Here is a 21,833-nt window from a genome sequence, read left to right on the forward strand (position 1 = left end):
ATCGGAGGCCCAAGTAGTTTCGTCTTAAGGGTTAACTGTAATCATTAATTTGGGGCACAACAATAGAGGAATTTATAAATATTCGACCACATTAAAATTGCTTTAGTTTTGTTTAAGTAACTTTTTTTTAGGGAATAATTCCTAATAGTACTTTTATTTTTTTGCCCATAACTGTATTGCATTTCTTGGATTTAAAATGAAATGCTCCAATATTGAATATCTTCATGTGATTTGTGACCAATCAACAACTGATAGCATCTTCTTAAAGAGTGTAATCCCTGGAGGTTGTACTTAGACGTAGGAGGAATATCAAATCCCATACAGAAGTTGGTAGCAGTTTGTAAACGTTTCAAACGACTCTTTATTGTAAATAAAAATAAATTTGAAACTTTTAAAATGTTACCTACTTCAATACTACAGGCTATAATGTTCCTGCCAAGTGGTATGTGTAAATTGCAGCGAGGATAATACACAACTTTTTTTGTAACATCAAAACATTAAATTGCAGAGAAAGGTATTTGAAACAACCATTATGTTGTTTGGAGGTTTAATTTCAGCGCAAAATCGGCACTTTTGTGTACACCATTTACCTCGAGCACATTGTTCCCAGTGTAGACAAGCAAAACGTTTAAAATTCTCTATTTAGGTAAGGTATTAGTATTTCCACAAAGTATTTTGTATAAATTGCAGCGAAAAGTATTCTAATACGCAACTTTTTGTAAATTTAAAATCAAAATTGGGAAAAAACTGTTTAAAACACCGTAGTATTGTTTATAGGTTTAATTTCAGCGCAAAATCGACACTATATATACACTATTTACTACGCCGTTGCCTGGATAGGAAAGCACATAAAAACTTTGTAGAAATACTAAAATAGGTATTAAAGTATTATATGTAAATTGCAGCGAAAAGTGTTTAAATCTACCATTGTGTTATTTGTAGGTTTCATTTCAGCGCAAAATCCGCACTTCTGTTTACATTATTTCCTACATAGTTGCCTCTATAGACGGGCAAAACAGCTCCCTACCCCCAGTCGATCACACCACCCTTTCCTGCCTAATTTCGATTACATCATCAGGGGCTGAGTTTAGGGCGCGGCCCAAAAGCTACGAAGTTGTTTTGATTTCCGCGAGTTTCGGTTTGGATTCGTTTGAACAGGTTGTTGGTTGTTTCAATGGCGAGCAGAATATGGAGTCAGTTTGCGCTTGAACCTTGATTGTAAATTTTAATTTAACTTTGGTGCGTAACGGTTGGAGGTTGCAGTTGGATGTTGAATTAATATTAAAGCCCATACTGAAGTGGGAAGCGTTTTTGAACGATTTAAATAAATCTTAAGATAATGGCTGGAGGTTGTTATTCGATGTAGAAGGAATGAAAAGCCCATAAAGAAATAGGTAGCATTATAGACGTTTGAATAAATCATAAGTTAATGGTTGAAGGTTGAAGTTTGACGTATAGAATGAATATTAAAGCCCATACAGAAGTAGGTAGTATTTTTTGAACGTTGTAAATAAATCCTAAGATAATGGTTGGAGGTTGTAGTTAGGCGTAGAATCATTCTTAAAACCCCTGGAAATATCAAAACGTTTAATAAAGAAAACTAACTTACACTGTTTATTTCCCAGGTTCCATATTTTAAAGCAAAAACTAAGAAGGACAATGTCTTCCGACCCAAAACCGGCTGAAGGTGAAACAGCCCAAGTTGAAAGTGGATCAGCACCGCCTAAAGATGAGAAGAAATGTGAAGATGGAAAGAAATGCGGTGGCTTCTTCGCGCGAATCAAGAACGCCCAGAGTTCGTCGGACAGCAAGACCAGTTTTGCGTCACACTGCTGCAAGATTTTCACGGACAGCAGTAAGTTTTCAAGCTTGAAACTTTGGTCCTCCAGTGGTTCTCAAAGATTTAAACTTAATAGAAACCTACCTTTTATGTTTAGAAGCACCAGTAGCACTCGCATATACTACCCTGTGTAATATTGTGGATACTTGTTAAATCTAACTTACACATATGTGCAAAGTAATGTAAGGTGCACTATATTTATTAATCACTAATGTGCAAGATGTATTTTAAAGTACTACAATTGCTTAAATGAAAATGCACTTCAATAAAGTATGGATATAATTGTATAAAAGTCCAGTGGTTCAGACCTTTTTCACCTAATGGATAATTTTTGCTTTCTACAAATAATGGCGGACCCTTTTTGCTGAAAACATCGAAAATGTTCATTGTACGTACAATAATTACTCTAACATTCAGTTTTGCCGCACTCATACTAACTTCTCACTGTACACAAGCTGTTAAAAGATTTGCTATCAGCAAAGGATGCTTTCCCGCTTAAAACGTTGTTTATAAAGTCCAATGGTTCTATACTTTTTCATCTAATGGACAACTTATACTTCCTTAGAATAATGAGAAGAATAACCGGCTTCCCGCAACCTGTGTTCAGTATTTCTAGAACTGAATAGATTTTTGGGACCGCGTTTAAAACGTACCCTTAACAATACTAACAACAAGTGGACATTACACACATACAACGTAATACATTTAGAAGCCATTTTAAAGTAATGTAAATGTTAGTTCATTTTTATCCCTGATTAATAAATCAATAGTTTTTGGGACAATCTGTGTGCTAAATGTGAAAAAATTCACAAAATATTGCGATTCACATTATGAATAATTGAACATTGTTAACAACCGCTAAGATGTTTACTGCTTAAGCAAAAAAAATTATTAATCGCTAAAATGTTTGACATTACGTGTTGGTTATTATGAGGAAGACAAGGTAAAATAAACAAGAGGGTCAATGAAAATGTGTAAAGGGTCAAAACAAGACCCATAGTTTTAACATCCCTGGTTCATAGCTAGCCAAATGGACCACGTTTGTCGCGTTAATTACTGTTATTCAGTTAAACCGTCGCGTTGTTGTTTAGAATATACCCGACAATGTTTAGTGACAAATTAGCGGTGTATGCAAAAGTGCTGTGGGTAATGTCGGCGTTGGCGGCAAAACAAGACACGATTTGCGGCAATTCGTCAAAAGTAGTTAGACATTTCCGCACACAACCGACATTACAACGATCCAATTAGCTCTAAAGCTTTATTGGATGTTTTTTTTTAAGCTGATTTCATCTGATTAACCCCTTTTCAACACTTATTGTGCTTGTTTCAGTTTGGGTCACCAAACTTTGTTCATAAAAGTCGGATAACTGTAAGTATTGTTGCAGGCTGGGTATACATGTTTTGCCAAACTTTTTTAACTTGTTTATCATTAAAAGAAAGAAAATCACTATAAGCAACAAAAACAGTAGTTAGCTTTACTAAACTGCCGTTCAGTTTAAAACTCTTTTGAAATTTCGGTACAATGCGCGGGTGACCCTTTTGGCCTTGCAATTCATTATCAAGCTATCGAAGTTTGTTTTGAAGTTGCACCCGGCAACATTTGAGCAGTACTTTGTATTTGAAAGTATGCCGCGGACACAAGAATTAACTCCGCGGGCTTTATAGGCCAGACGTGGACAACAAGATAATTCTAGTTTTTTAAATCATTGAATTAGAGCAAAATGCGGCTAATTCTAGTTCTAATCTAATTCGGATTTTTCCAAAAATTGTACTTTGTCCAACGGCATTTTTAGTGACTCAGTTAAATCGCAGAACTTCTATTAAAACTCTTTGGTTAGAACGACTTGTATGTAATATTTACAGTCTAAAAAGCATAAAAAGGTTTAAAAATTAGCACACACATACTTACCATTAACATTCTTATAAGAATACTTTGCGATTAAATTGGTTGTTTGTGATTCCAGTTCAAATTCCAGTTGAAATTTGTTATTTTAGGAATTCGATAATTATCTAATTTGAAAAAACTTAAAACAATCTAATTTTAAAATGCTCTAATTTTAATTCTAATCTAATTTTAAAAAGCTAAAATAAATCTAGTTGTCCAAGTCTGCTTTAGGTTGGCGAATCCTGTTTTAACCAGTGTTTCTCAACCTTTTCTCCGGCAACACGAATACTAAGCGTAAGCAGACCTATACCAGCAAAGTGTCGGCGGCCAAATTATCTTCATTAAACTTGTTGCGAGCAAACAAAACATAAGAGCATGAATAAGGTCGACTTTAAATAATGTGAGACATGGCTATGTAGGCTATTACTCCAAAAGTGTTTTCAAACTTCGAAGAAATCTTACTCGGGACCCGAAAGACGTGAAACTAGTTCAGCCGGCAAACCAACCGAATAAGGCGGCGACCCATACGTCTTAAGTACATAGGTCACTTAGAAATAATCATTTCAGGTTATATAGGCCAAACTTTGCTCTAGAGTTCAAAAGTGTTTTTATATGTGTAATAATCTTCCTTTTTATAAAAATACAAAAACAAACAGCACACCTTTAAGTCTCAAAGCACAAAGTTTAAGAACCACTGGCATAATAGCACACCGAAAGCCATCGCAGGTATAGCGCACATTTTCACCAGAAACATTTCTTTATTACTCAGGAGCATAATGGTTGGAGGTTAAATAAAGTAGGGCGTAGTAAGAATATCAAAGCCCATACGGAAGTAAACATGTTGAAGATGAATAAAGAGTTATTCGAAACTTTTAAAATGCTACCCACTTCTGTATGAGCTTTGATATTCTCACTACGTATCGCTTTATTTATGTTTACACTGTTTGGCTTGTGTTTGCTAAAAACTTCCAGCAAAGTAGTAGTTGTTTTAACGAGATTCTGTTTGTTTTTCAGTTGGTTTCGCCATTGCAAATGCAATTCTGTTGGCTTTACCCATCGCTATGATCACAGTTGGTAAGATATATAAGGTTATAAATGCAAAACTAAAAGTTAGTTTGTTACATAACATTTGTTTATAACATAGTCTTTTTTTGGAAATGTATAAAAAATTTAAGGTGGATAAAGCATTTTAACTTATACAATAATTTATAGACGCCATTACTATGCTTAATCTTATATAAGAAAATTACTTTTGCACACAATACATGGGTTTTCTGGGTAATTCTGCTGAAGTTGAACAACTCGCACGAACAGTTTACGCCAACAACTATTTACGTAAAACAAAATGTATAGTTGCAATATTTTCAAATAGCACTATGGCCGACTAAAGTAGTCTCATGGCCCTGTACTGGGCCGAGGCCCACAGTTTGGGAACCACTGCTTTAGTCTAAAGAATTTGTAACGTGTGTGGGGCCGTTTCCGAAGCCCAGGTTAAAGACAAAGTTAGCAAAGTCCAACCATTACTTTATCCAACCGGCAAAACCATTGCGTTTTTCTACGCAGGGGTCATTAACATCGACAACTGCCCGGTAAAAAAATGTTACAATAAAATATCAGGGGCCATTAACATGGAAATATGCGTGGAGAGGGGAAAATGTTGAATTGGAGTTAAAATATCCACTTTTAAGTTTCCCCAATTGCAATAAACCTACAAAAAAAATCCTTGCAAATGTACTCAAAAACCAAGAAAATTAAGTGGTGTTATTTGGCTCACGTTATTGAATAAAATTATCACTAATTTATTTGCAGGGGCCATTCACATCGACAACTGCCCAGTGGAGAGATTCATTCCAATTTGGCTTATTGTTGCTGGTACGGTGGCCGCTTTTCCTCAACTGGTCGTAATCTTCGATATCATATGGAAGAAATGCACGAAGAAAGAGGAAGGGGACAAGCAAGATCAAAGAGAACACAGACTCTACTCCAGCATCATTTTCCTCTTCAACCTGGCTTGGTTCATTGCAGGTTACTATTGTGTTTGTGTTTTATAGAACAGATCAGTGTTGTAGTGACCTAGGTCCTAAATAAATGAGTTGACTTAGGTTTAATGCACGCATTACTTGACTTAATTCTTCTGAAAAATAACCTGTCTTAATTCTTCTCAAACATTAAACGTACTTTTGTTTACATAATTAGGCTGAACTTAGCTTTAGCGTTTAGAATTGTTCTTTATCTCCAGTTGTTAACCTGCTAGTTTTAGATAAATTTATCTTCAGGGGTAAAAATCGGTGATTAGATACAGTCATGGCTCAGTATAATCATATAGTTGGGTATCGGATCGGCACCGATACCACCCTAGTATCGGACGAGTACCGATACCACCCTAGTATCGGACGAGTACCGATACCAACACTTGACATTCGGTAACGGCTGCGATATCACCACACATCCCTAAATCTTACCAATAAAAACCGCCATTGTAAACCTTGCATGAATCCTTTTTCAAAGAATCGTTGAACCAATATTTGTTGCACTTACGGAGTTAAAATAGGCGAAAATGTACATTTTGGGGGCATGACCACGAACCCCCATTGAATTTGTAGCAGTTTTGACTTTGGAACCATAATTGGGTCACTTCCTGGCCATTCAATCAAAACAGTTTGGTGAATTGTGTCGTCGCTCGCCAGCCTGCTGTGTGTATTCTTCAAACTGTCAAAAAGTTGCTGTACCGTAAATTGTTTAGAATTTCCGGTATTTTTGTATCGAGTTGTCACGAAATAATTACCGCCAGCTGGAATGCTGTATTTCAGCGCTGGCATTTGAACCAAAAATTAGTCTCACTGTTCACTTCTGAAGTCACATCGCGTACGTTACTTAGGTAATTACTGTACGTATATCGTAAGTACCTGTAAGTACTGTTTCCCACTTGTTTCTTTGCAATAAAATATTCTCTCATTGTGGTCAAAACCCAGAAATTCCCTTTTTGTTCGTTAAAAACGTTTAATTCCCTCTTTTCAGGTAACGTTTGGGTGTTCCGTGTCTACGCCCCCAACACTAAATTCCCTGGTCAGCCAAGGTACTGCCAACATGGAACCTATTACTTCGCATTCTGGCTTATCATTGTAGCGTACATACTCATGCTGCTTGGCCTTTGTGGATTTTCGTCGGCCTTCGGCTGTCTGTACAGGGGTGTGGCCAAAGCGGCCGGGCGCCCGACTGAGGAGAAGCCAGTGGAACCGGAGCCGGAACCGGAAGCCGAGAAAAAGACCACGGAAGAGGTCTAGGGCCATTTTGAGGACAACATGTGTGGACTGTTTCTTTTTTCAGTAGAATAATACGCGGCTTTGAAAGCTGAAAGAATATTTTTGTTTGTTTTTTGCGGTTTACTTAAACTGATTTACTTTTAACAGGATGCTGCAGTTTTTTTAAGGATTTAAATTGATTTATCCTATGTCTAATGATTTAATTGTTTTTGTTTATATAAATAGCTCTTTGATGCCATCATTTTAAACAATTATGCACTTTGGTATTTTGAAGTCTTCGAACAGTCTCCCAAATTTGTTAAACAGTCTTCAAAAATATAACCCACTAGTTTAACTACAGCAGACAGTTAACAGTTTTTAGTTTGTTTCGGTATTTGTTTTATATAATTCTGTAACTGCGATTAGTAATTTACTTGTTTTTAAAGCATGGTTAAGTGTTTCCTAGTCTGTGTACCTTTACTTCAATTTTTTATTAAATAATGTAAATTAATTGCAAGGGTTTGTCTGTCGACTAATCCTTCACTAAAGCATTACTAGGAAATTCATAATTTCATTGTACCATATTACATTCGAAACAAAAATACAAAAATATATTGTTAAACTGGACAGAAGGGCTAGATCACAGTTATTAGACACGTATGTGTTTGTATATTTTATCATATCATAATATGACAAAATATAAATTACTGATACAAAATGTCATAACCTGCTTTAATCAGGTTTTCAAAATCATCTTACATGCGTCTTTAAGTAGCGATAACAAAGACGAATAATGCATATGGGGGCACTTCACACAAAAAATATTCTTACAGCATTTCGAGTAGGCCTAGTGTTATTTCTGTTGAGCATGATAACAGTCGTATATTGTGTTTTGCCTTGCTGTTAATTTGCTGGACTAATGTGTTCTTGAAATATTTAGATTCTTTGTTGCAAGGAAATTTGGTTCTTATATACTGAATGTTTTGCCTCAATAAAGCGATGATGTATTACCAACCTTATCTTGTTTGATAATAAAATTCAAAGCCAAAAAGGTCGAGTAGATCGACAGCATCTTGATTAAGACGTTTCGATACGAACTTGTATCATCTTCAGTTAGTGTGACTTTTATTAAGCTACATTACAGATCCGTGCATAGTGTACCCAATTATCTTGTTTGGTTGTGAAAAAAACATTTCACAAGAGGCGAAATCGCTTCGTTTTTGAGATCATCGCTTTTAAGGGCAGAGAGGTTTCAAATAGATGAGTCCTAGCATTCAAACCTGCGAAGTCAATTGAAACAACTCGAGTCCGACTCCTGTTTAGAAAATAGTGTCGAGTTTAAATCCGGTTTAGTAAAAAGGTGGAGTCTGACTGGGAACCGTAATTTAGATAAAATATGGCAAAAGCTTTAAAGCGTGAGTCGAGGTCTTTATTCTTTAAAACAGACACAAGTACATTTAATTCCATGCTATGGTATACTTGCTGCTGTATTTTTAATTCTATTCTACAGCATTAATGGTATATACTTGCTGCTGTATTTTCTCCACAAATAGTATTATCTTTCTCGGTAATTTAAAAATCTAGTAGGCCGATTTAATTTACGAAACCGCGGGCTAGTGTGTAGGTGCTACAACTAAATTTATCAAAGTACAACTAAATCAATTAAAAAAAAAAATAAAAATAAAAATAAATAAATCAACTGTTATTTAAATTTTATTTCTACTCGAATAGTGTTGTTTCATGTAAGGATCTTCAATGTTGCCGGCTAACTTTGTAGAGCAATGGTTCTCAACCTTTTTTCTTTCGTGACCCATTTTCGTTGCACAAAAATTCTGTGGCCCAATAAATTAAAAAACAAACTACAAAAAAGATTTAGAACAAAAAATAGCGGAGCATATATCATAACAGATTTTTTATTGAACCGTGCATTAGTGAGATACTTGCTTCTGAACAATAAATTTACGTTTTATTTACATTACTTCTCAATTTCCCCTCAAGCCATTATTCCTGTGGAATTAGGTTTAGTGACACAAATGAAACTAATTTCTTCAATAAATCTTGCTTTTTTAAATTTGTCTGTGGCTCACCTAAAAAGTTCCCCGAGTCATGGCCCACTGGTTGAGAATCGCTGTTGTAGAGTTTATGTCAGTGAATATTCTGAAACTGGATGACGCGGCACATTATGTGTATTGTAGTGTTCCTCAACTTTTTTTGTAAAGACCAAAAACTAAAGCGTAAGTACAACAATGGCCCGTGCGCAAGGATGACACGCAAAATCGTGAAGCGTTTCTTTAGAAAAAACAATACTAAAGCGTAAGTACAACAGCGAAAGCATTGGCGACCAATTCCAATCACTGAACTTTTATAAGCGAACAAAACAAAGGGGATTGGCAATAACTTTATACTTTAGACTTTCTTGTTTCAGTCAAAAATCAGTCACTATAGGTTCTAGTTTATAAAAGAGAAATATATTTCGCCAATCACGGCATCATCAGCAATAACTAGTGCGAATTTCACTAATAAAGGCCATGTCTTCATATATCCGCGATATTTTCAAACTTTGAGGAAATGTTTTTCGAAACTAATCCCAATAAATCTAACGATGTGGACTAGTCAGCGACCCAACCAACTCAAACGGCCACCCTATTTTGGGTGGTTTGAGAAACGCTGATTTGGTGCAGTGTTTCTTCATCAGGTGAATGGTTCACCCCAGGGTGAATAAAATTTTTGCAGGGGTAAACCAACCAAAAGGGGTGAATAAGGGTGAACCGTCAGAAATGGAAGTAGCTTGCGAAACAACCTAAGTTATTTTGCGCTGTAATATATAGACGAAATAGTTTTATCATATCATGAGATAAGAAATCTGGAGATCGATGCTAGGGGTGAACAAAACTCAAAAAGTTTAAGAAGCACTGATTTAGTGCACGGCAGTGGACCGGTGTCGCCAAAAGGCTTTATTTAGTTGTGTTTAATGACATAACTTGCAGGTTTCTGTATTCTTAAGCTGCTTCTAGGTAACGTTTTTAAGTATGCATATCTTAGTATAAGTTTTGCGTTTTACGTGTTTAACAAAAAACAATTTAGTGATTGCTAGTTTACAAACCGCAGGCCAAAAGTTTACAGAAAGCTTTATTGTTACATTAAAAAATGTATTACTTTTTTTTTTTTTTTTTTTTTACAAATTTCCTCAGCTGAAAGAGTTACCTTAATTGTGGTGCACTAAGATTATGCTAACATAACTATTTGTCCTAAAATAAATACTATACTAGCATTTTTAGATTACCGATAAACTGTTTATAATACTATACTCAGAGTGTTGGTTGATAATGACTAGCACCAATTGTTTCCGTAAAGCGCCGTGCCTTCTAAAGTCCGCGAAAGGATTTTTGTATAGTTGCCGACCCGCAAGTGTCAAAAGTCCACTGCTATGTTGTGCGGTTTGTGCCCCTAGAGACCTCTAAAGTTTGCCGCGAAAAAATAGCCTATTTGTGGTGCATTTATGCACGCAGACAAATATGCCGGGCTTTAATGTGGACTACCCAATATTATAGGATTTACTATCTTATTTTGTAGGGTGATTGTTAAGTTTGAGTTATGTTTTTTTAGAAAGTTTGTCGAAGTTTGTTATTTTTTCTGTTTTGTTATATAAAGTGCGCCGCAACAAATTTTTGAGAGCTGTTGTCCGAAGTGTTGTGTTAACTAATGTTGCAAAGTTACTGTTTTCAACAAGCTTGACCTGAGTTCTTCGGGCAAAACAATTACAAAGTTAAAACACGACTTGACAGTAAATTACGCAAATCACTTGTAATTCTAAGTTTCTAATCGTTAGAGCAAATGGGGAATGTTATGAATTGCGCCCCGCGTTTCGCAATGAGGTTTGGATATATTTTAGTCACAATAACTGAAGAAGATACAAGTTCGTATCGAAACGTCTTTATCAAGATGATTTCGATTTACTCAACCTTTTTGGCTTTGACATTTATTATCACGCTACATTACAGAACCGTGTATGTTGCACCTTAACATATGCACAGTTAGTACAGAAAGGTGCCGAAAATTGAACACCCCTGTAAACAAGATTCCCGTTAGTTCAGCGGTTTTTTTTTATCTTCGCGATTGCATTAGCGATTAGCAATCAAATAAAACTGCCGTCATTTCCACAATTGAACTGGAACCTGGCTTTTTGACTTAGGATGGACTTGGGCTGTTTGCGTTTTATATAACTCGGATCAAGTCATTTCAAAATTACTTGTTTACATCGCATAAATCGAAGTTTATTTTTGTTTACCAACAAAATATTCGTATAACTCCGTCCATTCATTTTTATCAGAAAGAGCAGAAAAAAAATTATAAAAAATTGGAGCATTTTATTCAATTAAAGATTACTTTAACAATTTGGCAAAAACATTGACTGAAATTTTAAGTTTGCAAATGTTGGATTAAGTAATTTTTAAATTTACATCACTAGTAATTCCTGGGAGTGGTTTAACGAAACATCACTGCATTGAGGTGTGGCGTAAAAACAAATAATTCTGACTTCTGAAACAATAAAGGAGGTATATTATTTCATTGTAGCAAATCACATTCCAAAAAAAACATATATATTATACTTAACTTCATGTTTATTAAAAAATATCTGAACATTTTGCACAGAATCAGTCCAAAACATAACATTCGATGCATCCCGTAAACAAGCTTGTAATTAGTTCAGCGTTCAATGGTTGCGGTTGCATTAGCGTTAAGCAATGAACGGAAACCGCCGTCATTTCCACAATCCGACTGGAACTTGGCTTTCTATTTGTGACAAACGACTTAGGATAAACTTGAGTTGTTTGCATTGATTTAACGCATTCCAATAAATAAAAAAAATAAATACTTGACTCAAAAAAATATCTGCTCATTTTGCACAGAATCAGTCCAAAACATAACATTCGATGCGTCGTAAACAAGCTTGTAATTAGTTCAGCGTTCAATGGTTGCGGTTGCATTAGCGCTAAGCAATGAAAGGAAACCGCCGTCATTTCCCCAATAAGGGCGACCCTCGTCATTTGACAATACACCAGAAATCCGTGCTACCATAGGCCTGCAATGCTTGCCGCTCGCGCAATTGTTTACAGGTCGCTTTCAGGTTATGTTTTGATTGATTTAATAAGGCAAACCCTTCGTGCCCGTATAATTGCCATTTCCGGACAAATTCGCGATAATTTTTTACAGTTTTCTCGGCAATTTGTTTTCTGCATTTTTGTGTGTGGTTACTTAATCAAATAACTTGTTAATGTAGGTGATCCGGGAATTTGTGCACACAATTTATTTTGCGTGTTAGAAGTACGCTTTGTGCCTTTTCGAAAACTAGCGTTACAGTTGTGCAATATGCAGGGATCTGTAATGTAGCTTGATAATGAATTGCAAAGTCAAAAGGTCGAGTAAATCGACATTATATTGATAAAGACGTTTCAAAACAAACTTGTATCATCTTCAGTTGATGTGTTTGTGTAGGTTAACAAACGTCCATATGATTGGTCTTTCTTTATATAGCTAATCTATCAGAGACCATAATCAAAAAGCTCCTCTGCTAATTGTAATTTATTAAACAAATCATTTAAGATTGAAAGAACAAATTAAATGGCAAAATGGATGACAACTTTAGATTGCTAACATCGTATGTATGTACAATTGCTAACATCGTATGTATGTACAATTGCTAACATCGTATGTATGTACAATTACTAACATCCAGGGTATGTACAATTGCTAACATCGTATGTATGTACAATTACTAACATCCAGTGTATGTAGCATTGCTAACATCTAGTGCAGGGTTACTCAACTGGCGGTCCGCAGTCCGAATGCGGACCTTTTTAGTGTTGGATCCGGACGTTATCGGCTCAGTGTTTACTTAACACTGCTATTTAATGAGTTTTTTCTTGGCAAACAATTGCTGCTGTTCGTTGAAAACCCTTCTCTATATTAACGGACATTACATAGTTCTTAGTTGAAGCAAAGGACATACGTAAATTATACCTTATTACATTTTGTATGACTGTAAATTATTTCATGAGAGTTATAACGGACCAAGGCAAATGTTAAACTTTTGTAACTGGACCTTTGCTAAAAAATAGTTGGGTAGCCCTCATCTAGTTTGTACACAAGCTAACAGTGTGTCAGCCTATGTTTTCTAGTTAAAACCTTTATACCGCAGAAGGCCAACAACCCGTTAGTTGTGCAACGTTAGACCCAAAGTAACAGCATGTTGGTTACTATTTCGTTTTCATTTCACACTTAACTTTGTAAATTAGAAGGCAGTTGGGCAAATTGACTATTCAGTGCAAAAACAATGAGCGGGAAATCGTTATTTTGTCGGCTTTTCACAGAATCTACCGGATTCGGGGATTGATACACAGTTGAGTAAATCGACATATTCTTCATTAAGTGGTTGCAATACGAACTCGCATCATTTCCAGTTAATGTGACTAAGAAGTAAATCACAGCATCCTTATAAAAGGTGGGACGCAATTGTTATCATTTGAGTTTCAAAAATACCTCTACTCGACCATTTGACTTTGCAAATCATTATCAAGCTGCATTATAGATCCGGGTATAGTTTACCCTAAATTTTACCTAATTTTACCTTAACACATTAACCGGTAATGATACAAGTGCGTGTCGAGTAAATCGACATCACATTTAAAAAGACCTTTCTATACACACTCGTATCATAATTAAGTTACGCTTTACCTTTAAATAAGAGAGATTTAAAAGCATTTCAGTGACAAAAACTGATGCGACAAATGCGTGACGAAGCGTCTATTATTTACGTGCCCTTTTTGGGCTTTACATTGATTTGCAAACCGTACTAAGGTAATGAACAAGGCTGTAGGTCAAGTTAATCTGCCATCATCTCAAGAAAGATGTTTCAAAAAACACATGTATCATCATCAGTTAATAACTCATTGGACTTTGAAATTCATTTGCAAGTTGCATTACAGATCCGTGCATGGTGTATCTATTTTTTTTTAATAACTTGGTTATTGAAATCGAATTTAAAAGAAATAAAAAGTTTTTTTTACTGCCGTTATACAAGCTAAAAACAAGTGCAAAGCAGGACATGCTATGGATATCCTTATTCATCTACAAACAGCAAGATCAACCCCCTTTGCGTATATGCGAAGCTGCACTTGCCTCGTGTTATGCTAGAGGGGCGTGGCAGCTATAGTCACGCCGTTTTGATTTCGCCTTTACAGCCTATATTTTGACGCAACGCTTGTAGCATATACGCTACAGTAGATTGTCGTGGCTGAACCCTTTTGTTAGAGCAAGTGTTCGAAGGCAGGCTTGAACAATGTTTAGCGTCAGATTAACCTTATCCGATCATTATAAGTGAAAGTGAGCGTTAATCTCAGCGTAAGATTTTTATAGCGAGTATTTGCTTGTTTAGCAATGTTGTAATGACTTAGGTGTACTTAAGTAACTGTTTTCAAATGACTTGCCTTGACTTAAGTCTTTTGCCCCAAATTACTTAACTTGACTTAAATCATTTAAGACAAATGACTCAGTCTTAAGTCATGTACACACGTATTTTAAGGTGACTTGGCGTATATTCAACATATAAAAATGAAGATATACTCCCAACATAAACGCTAGAGTACATGAGGTTCTTGTGGCTAAGCGCTTTTGTTAGAGTACGCGTAAAGCAGGCTTGAATATTCTGAACTTAGCGTAAGATTTTTTATAGCTAGCATTTGTTAGTTTTAGCAGAGTTGTAATGACTTAAGTCAACGACTTGATGATTTGACTTCAGTGCATTTAAGGAACAGTTTATAAATTACCTGATTGACTTAAGTATTTTGTGTTGAAAAACTTGGCTTGACTTAAATGATTAAATATGCTGACTTTATATATTCAACATATGAAGGTAAACGAAGAGATACTTTACACTACAGTACATCAGTTTGTTGTGGCTAAGCGCGTTTATTAGACCACGCGTGTTTAGGGAAGGCTTGAACAGTTTAGCGCCTGATTAACTTTAGCCGATTGTTATAAGTAAAAAGTAAGCAATAAACTCAGTGTAAAAGTAAGCATTAAGCTTAATGACGTGACTTAAGTGCACTTAAGTCACTGTTTTCAAATGATTTGACTTGACTTAAGTCTTTTGCGTAAAATTACTCTGACTTGAATCATTAATGTAAAATGACTCAGACTTAAGTCATTTACACAAGTGACTTGACGTATTTTAAGTTGACTTGACGTATAATCAACATACGAAATTGCTACTTGTCACTACAGCACATGAGAATGTCGTGGTCTAAGCGCGTATATTAGAATTAGAACACCTATGTTTCAGAACAGGCTTGAACAGTTCATCGCCAAATATGCTCAAGTTGACCATAAAAGTAAAAAGTTATTATTGAAATGTTTTAGAAGTGTTATAATGACTTAAGTAAATGACATCAGCCATAGGCGTAGCCAGGGGGGGTCTGAGGGGCCATGGTCCCCCCCAAAATTTAGAAATATTTTACTCTTAATAATTTGTTTTGTAGCATTTATGAGTAGTATCACAACAGTCGATCACAGGCATGCCACACCTTCAATTTCCATGCGCTGAAAACGATGTAGTTAATATAACGTTTGCTATTCATTAATGTAGTTTTCTACTTTCAGACAGTTTTTGCTCTTTGACTGTTTTTTGAGTAGTGCGTTAACACTCAGTCAGTTGCTGCTCGAAATGGTTTGCTGCCCTTCTGAAGTTGATTTTTGATTAACGATAGCGACTTATCATAGCACACCGGAAAGCCATCAAGAGACTAACCCGAACCTGTCGATCAATGATGCAAGCAAAGCAAAGCTAAAAAAACAACTAGCCCTCAGTGCGGTTCGAACTCATAACCTCAGTCTAGTAAGAAATGGTACCCAAAAAGTACACTTTTAAATTAAAATATTTTTTTGAAGCGTAATGGTTGGAGGGTTTGGTTAGATTAAGAATATCAAAACCTATATAGAAGTGGACCTAGGTAGTATTATGTACGCTTCTGATAACTGCTCGTTTATTTTTACTATCTAAAATAGAATAAAGATTTATCCGAAGCGTTCACACAATGTTACCTACTACGATATGAGTTAAAGTATTCTTCCTTTGTGCAGATATTTCTTGATTTTGTGCTTTGCCGAGGTTTAATATACACTTGTCCGGATTAGTTGTTGGGTCTTCACAAATATCAAATTATTGCACGAAAAGCAAATTTTACTGCGGAAAATAGTGTCTGTTGGTACAAGGGAACACTGCACTTAGATTTTTTTCAGCTGATTAAAATTAAAAAACCTAGATTTTTTTCAGCTGATTAAAATTTGATTGGAATTTGCAAATTCTCATGCCAAAAATCCAAACTAGAATTACAGTTAGTCAATTGATTTTGATAAAATTGCAATTTATTCTTAAAGAAATGCGCGAAGCTTTATATACGCCTAGTCGCCTACATTTGTTTCACGCTATACAATATAAAACTTACATTGCCTAAAGCTCTTTTAAAACTCTAAAAACCGCCACAAAGTAACATTTCCGATTTGGAAATGAGGTTTGAACTTTAATTTGAGCACACAAGCAATTCAAATTAATTTACAATTACAACTAGCGACATTTTGCTGTAGTACATCGCATTATATGAGTTGCCGAAGCCTGTCTTAGAAAGTTTGCCACGAACTGTGTTTTGAATGAGATGAGTGCTTCCTGTAAGAGTAAAGGCGTCAGCATACGTGCTGTGTTGTTTGTTGTTTGGAGAACAATGGCTGGAGGTTGTGGTTGGAACTTAGAACGAATACCTATTACCTAAGGCAGTGGTTTTCACGCTAGTACAGTCCAGGGATTCCGCAATTTCTAAATGGTTTAGCTCATTGCATGCATAAGACAACCAAATTGTTGCACTGTGGTTCCTTAAGCCAGTGGAATGTTTCCAGAGGGTTCCACTCCAGCAAAAAGGTTGAAAAGCACTGACCTAAGGCAATACAGAAATAGATTGTATTTTGAACGTTTCGAACAAATCTTAACATAATGGCTGGAAGTTGTAGTTAGACGTAATAAGAATATCAAAGCCGATACAGAAGTAGGAAGCATTTTAAACGTTTCGAATAATTCCTTATTCATTTTCAACAACATATATGCTGTTGTTTTGTTTGTAAATTTGCTTTATTCAAAAAGTGTTTATTTTTCAAATGCAAAATAGTTTCTACGATAAACCTATGTGAATTGCTGGGCGATATGTAAACTAACTAATTACTCACACATCAAGTCCAGTTTTCGGGTTACTGTTCTTTTAATCAAATTTCCTATATTTTAGAAATAATGGTTGGAGGTTGTAGTTAGACGTAATAAGAATATCAAAGTCCATACCACAGTATAGCATTTTGAGAATAAATCCTAAGATAAAGTCCAGCGGTTGTGTGGTAAGTAAAGTAGGTCAGACGTGCGCATGCGCAGTAGCGAGTTAGAGGCAACAAGGTCGTAGAGTGGCGCTAATATTACAAAATAAAGCAGTGAATATCTTATTGTGACTGTCATGGATTTGCCAATCTAACTATATCCGTCGTTATCTTGTAAGAATAACCTTTAGCTTGTAGGAAATCGGCAACTTCAACTTGAACACTGAAATGTCGTCGAACCCAACAGAGCGTGACCCTGTCAACGTCGAAAGCGGGAATTCCCCTCCTTCGTACGGCTCGGGTGAAACCCCTGACCAGAAACCTCCCTCCTACTCGAGCGTAATAGAGCAGATCAAGAACGCGCAAAAAACGTCGGGAACTAGGGGAGATTTTGCGACCAACTGTTGCAGGATTGTTACAGATACCAGTAAGTCTTAAATATAGGAGAAAAAAACGTATGAAAGGAATTTTATATTATGCTTGAATACATTGGATTTTAACTGGACGTTTATATATATATTTTTTTTTTTCAAGTTCGGTCATGTTTTACTGGTTATATCACGTGAAGGAATTTTAAGTAAAATGCAATATTTTTTATTATTTATTCTTAAGGAAATTCGATAATACCGAATTTTTGCCGATATCCTTTGTTAACTAATATCGTTACTCGTCCGATACTAAAGTGTTTTTGTTTACAAATTCAGTTTTTCAGAAATATTTCGCGCCTAATTTTTAAGCGTCCTCGAAAATATTGCTTGTTTACGCGTGTATGTACTATAAGCCACTGTTTTCATTTTCAGTCGGTTTCACCATCTGTAATATTTTGCTGCTCGCCTTACCAATCGCAATGATCGTTATAGGTAAGTGAAAAGCTAAACCTTTACATTGCCAGTTCCAGTTTGAATTGATAAGTTTTATGGTATTTATTTGCAAACTGGACGAAAATGTAAAGCCTTGTAAAATGCTTTCTGATTGCACCCTCGAAAAAAAAAGTTTTCGACCAAACTATTATAAAGTTTTCGACCAAACTATTATAAGGGCGATTTTTAAACTTTGTGACGTCACCTTTGTGTTATAGAGTAAATTAAGACAATTTAATATTTCAGAAACTTGGACCCCCTCCAATAACCCCTCCAGAACCCCTCGCATATTGCACACACGGGTTAATGCACACGCGTGTAATTGTGATGCATCTAATGCATGTAATGCATGTGCGGTACAAGCAGTTTGATTGACAGCTCGGCCAGCGGTAGCAACAAAGCTTTACTTCCTATCTGTCAATTTTGATCTATATTTTCAACAAATACGTAAAATAGAACAAAACCGTAGAGCGGTAAAAAAGTTTTTCTATGATATGAATTGCGATGAAGTCATGCAAATATGACGTCACGAACCTGAGGCTGGGCCATGAAATGATCCATGACGTTTGTGTCTGTAATTTTCACTTGAAACAATGCACATTTGTTTTTACCGTTTAATTTGGCTGGGTCAAGTTTTTTTTTCCTAAAAAATTCTAAAGTAGGCACTTCAACTTTGTTTTAGCATTCCAACTTATTCAACTTACCAAGCATCAATGGTAAAACAACAACAACACATTTGTCCAATTACTGTTTCTTTTGTAAGGGACCTGTCATGTTTTAAATAATTTATATTTTAAAAACATTGACCATTTTTTCAGGCGCCCTCAACCTATACAATTGCCCGGTTGAGAGATTCGTTCCCATTTGGCTCGTGGTGGCCGGTTCAACCTCGCTTATGCTCCAGCTGGTCGGAATCGGGGACAGCATTTGTCGCAAATGCAGGAAGGTCAAAGATTGCGAGGAAAACAAAGAAGTCAGGAAACATCTGTCGAGCTACAATGGCGTGGTTGGATGCTTCAACTTCGCTTGGTTCATCGCAGGTTTGTTAAAAGCTCTAGTTTTATTAAGTATGTCTGATAATACCGAATCGGAGCCGATACTAAGTGCCGAGTTTAAGTATCGGTTCTCGTCCGATATTATCGAATCGAAACCGGTGCCCAATGCCAAGTAGTAGTATCGGTACTCGTCCGATAATATCGGATCGGAGCCGATACCCGATGCCAAGTGGTAGTATCGGTACTCGTCCGATAATATCGGATCGGAGCCGATACCCGATGCCAAGTGGTAGTATCGGTACTCGTCCGATAATATCGGATCGGAGCCGATACCCGATGCCAAGTAGTAGTATCGGTACTCGTCCGATAATATCGGATCGGAGCCGATACCCGATGCCAAGTAGTAGTATCGGTTCTCGTCCGATATTATCGGATCATTACTTGTTCACAACACTGAAAATGTACTTTACGGGCACAAAGTGTACCACTAAAATTCCGAGGAAAATTTTATCCCTAAAGAATGTCTAGGAAAATCCGATCATTTACTCTACCTAAACTAAAAAAAAAGATTTTATAACGTTTTATTTTTATTTCAATGACTTAAATGACTGACTTGGCTTGAGTTACTTTACAAAAGACTTGACTTGGACTTTGGTCATTTTAAAATGACTTGTTTACAGCATTGAAAGGGTCCCTTATGGACACGAATATATTACTAAAGCATGTCTGGGAAAATCCAGACACTCAGTGCATGGTTTAACGCTTTATTGTTATACTAATGGCTTGATTTGGAGTTGACTTGAGCAACTGACGACCTTGACTTACTTTTTTTGCAAAGTAAATAACTTGAACTTTAGTTATTTCAAAATGACTTGTTTAAAACACTGAAAAATTCGGACACACTTGCGCAATACTAAAATTCCGGACATGTTTGAAAAACCCTGACGTATGTCAACCTTTCTTTCCTCAAACCTAAAAACCTTTACTTTCAGGCAACGTCTGGGTGTACAGCATATACGCTCCCAACACGAGCAACCCGTTAGCTCTTCAATACTGCGACTTCACCACTTACTACTTGGCCTTCTGGGTTATAACGGCCACCTACATAATGATAGGCCTGGCTCTGTGCTGCTGCTGGGGTCTATGCTGCTTCCTTTGCAAGGATGTTGGAAAAGCTACTAATGATGAGCCTAAAGATGAAACAACAGCCAAGCCAACCGACAACAAGCCTACTACTGAGCTTTTGGAATAAGACGTTTTAGTAACCAGCGGGTTTTTAAGATTATTTTATCAATTAGTTACAATGTATCAGTGCTCCCTAACCTTTTGTTTTCAGTTCGCGACCCACATTTAATGCAAGTTATTTTGTGTATTGTGCGATCCACAATGAGGTATAACCAAACGAACGAAAAACAAATTAATGTGATAAAACAATGCATACACATGCAATTTAATAAAAATGCAAAACTTAAGCTTGCATATTGGATATTATCAGATCATGCACAAATGTTACGTAATGATAATGCAATAATTTCTCGATCTAATAAAAAACTGTAACATTAAAAAATGATTCACGACCCACTGATTGGGAAGCACTGCTGTAGAGGTTTTATTTTTCAAACTTAACAAAGACTTTTAGAACCCGCGGTTGGAAACTAAAAAATACATAGTTAGTTTTTGCAAATGAATATCTTTTAAACTGAAGTGTTTATCCATGTGGTGATTAAAATGACCAGAGGACGTTTTACAATTTGTTTTTAGTTTTTCTTGGTAGTGTCTCCTTAGTAGATGTACGGTACGATTTTTTGTCTTTCAGAACTAAAATAAAATAAAAGCCTGAAGCGAATTTCTTAAACTAGGGACAAATTGTATTAATTTTGTTTTTTTATGTTGTCTTTAGTAGGTGTTTTCGAAACAATATTATTTGTTGCAATGGCGATATTTTTCAGAAAAAGTCGCGGATTTCTTATTCTTCCAAGACTCTAACTAATTTTTTCTCGTTTGTATTTTTGCGATTGTGCCATTACTGGAAAATAATCATAAGATACGAGGTGTTCTTTCGATAATCCGATTTTTTTGTGTTTGGCCATATGATTCTCTGTGAATAATTAACCTTTGCTTTTTTGTTTTTGGAATAACGATCAGGCCTTTACTGAAATGTACGATGCAAGATGTTTAGCTCCGTAACGCGGTTTTTCGAAACAGCACGACCATAAGATTTTCATATTGGCGGATTTTTCGGAGAATTTTTGCATAGGACTTTCCTAGAGAATAAATTGGTCGCCTTAATGAGGTAAAAATAAAATTTTATATATGTTGCTTGTCATTAAAACACGATTTTCGTGCAGTATCGAACATCTTAACATTGTAATGTATATTGAAGCCCCGACTCCAGAAATTTCTGAACTAGTTCAAGCAAGTGTTTCTAAACCTTTTTCCGCGGCGACCTTAATACCTTTTTCCGCGGCGACCTTAATACTTCACCCTGACGAAGGCGGCTTGTATAGGTTGCCGAAACGTTGGTTAACAATTACAATTACCAGGGGAGCTGTTTTTTGATTTATATTACCATGCCTGGTAGCAACAGTTTATATAATATGA

General features: G+C 36.0%; 2 protein-coding genes across 2 annotated transcripts; both read left to right on the forward strand.

Moving 5' to 3' along the window:
- The first annotated feature begins 1,634 nt into the window (after positions 1–1,634).
- On the forward strand, positions 1,635–7,240 carry LOC146158043 (transmembrane protein 272-like). The gene is made up of 4 exons (XM_083385469.1): positions 1,635–1,855; positions 4,740–4,799; positions 5,535–5,750; positions 6,744–7,240. The coding sequence occupies exons 1-4, from the start codon at positions 1,660–1,662 to the stop codon at positions 7,007–7,009; spliced, it is 738 nt and encodes a 245-aa protein (XP_083241595.1). The 5' UTR covers positions 1,635–1,659; the 3' UTR covers positions 7,010–7,240.
- Positions 7,241–17,569: 10,329 nt separating this feature from the next.
- LOC146158044 (transmembrane protein 272-like) lies at positions 17,570–20,649 on the forward strand. The gene is made up of 4 exons (XM_083385748.1): positions 17,570–17,804; positions 18,178–18,237; positions 19,056–19,277; positions 20,225–20,649. The coding sequence occupies exons 1-4, from the start codon at positions 17,606–17,608 to the stop codon at positions 20,482–20,484; spliced, it is 741 nt and encodes a 246-aa protein (XP_083241874.1). The 5' UTR covers positions 17,570–17,605; the 3' UTR covers positions 20,485–20,649.
- The last annotated feature ends 1,184 nt before the right edge of the window (positions 20,650–21,833 follow it).

This window comes from Ascidiella aspersa, chromosome 3, assembly GCF_963924565.1.
Source record: "Ascidiella aspersa chromosome 3, kaAscAspe10.2, whole genome shotgun sequence".
NCBI classification, from domain to species: Eukaryota; Metazoa; Chordata; class Ascidiacea; order Phlebobranchia; family Ascidiidae; genus Ascidiella; species Ascidiella aspersa.

Bases quoted from the DNA above. Each gene is read 5' to 3' on its own strand.
- LOC146158043 (XM_083385469.1), top strand. From the start codon at position 1,660: ATGTCTTCCGACCCAAAACCGGCTGAAGGTGAAACAGCCCAAGTTGAA. The intron at 1,856-4,739 runs GTAAGTTTTCAA...TTTGTTTTTCAG, and splicing joins CAAGATTTTCACGGACAGCA to TTGGTTTCGCCATTGCAAAT. The intron at 5,751-6,743 runs GTTACTATTGTG...CCCTCTTTTCAG, and splicing joins CCTGGCTTGGTTCATTGCAG to GTAACGTTTGGGTGTTCCGT.
- LOC146158044 (XM_083385748.1), top strand. From the start codon at position 17,606: ATGTCGTCGAACCCAACAGAGCGTGACCCTGTCAACGTCGAAAGCGGG. The intron at 17,805-18,177 runs GTAAGTCTTAAA...TTTCATTTTCAG, and splicing joins CAGGATTGTTACAGATACCA to TCGGTTTCACCATCTGTAAT. The intron at 18,238-19,055 runs GTAAGTGAAAAG...CCATTTTTTCAG, and splicing joins AATCGCAATGATCGTTATAG to GCGCCCTCAACCTATACAAT.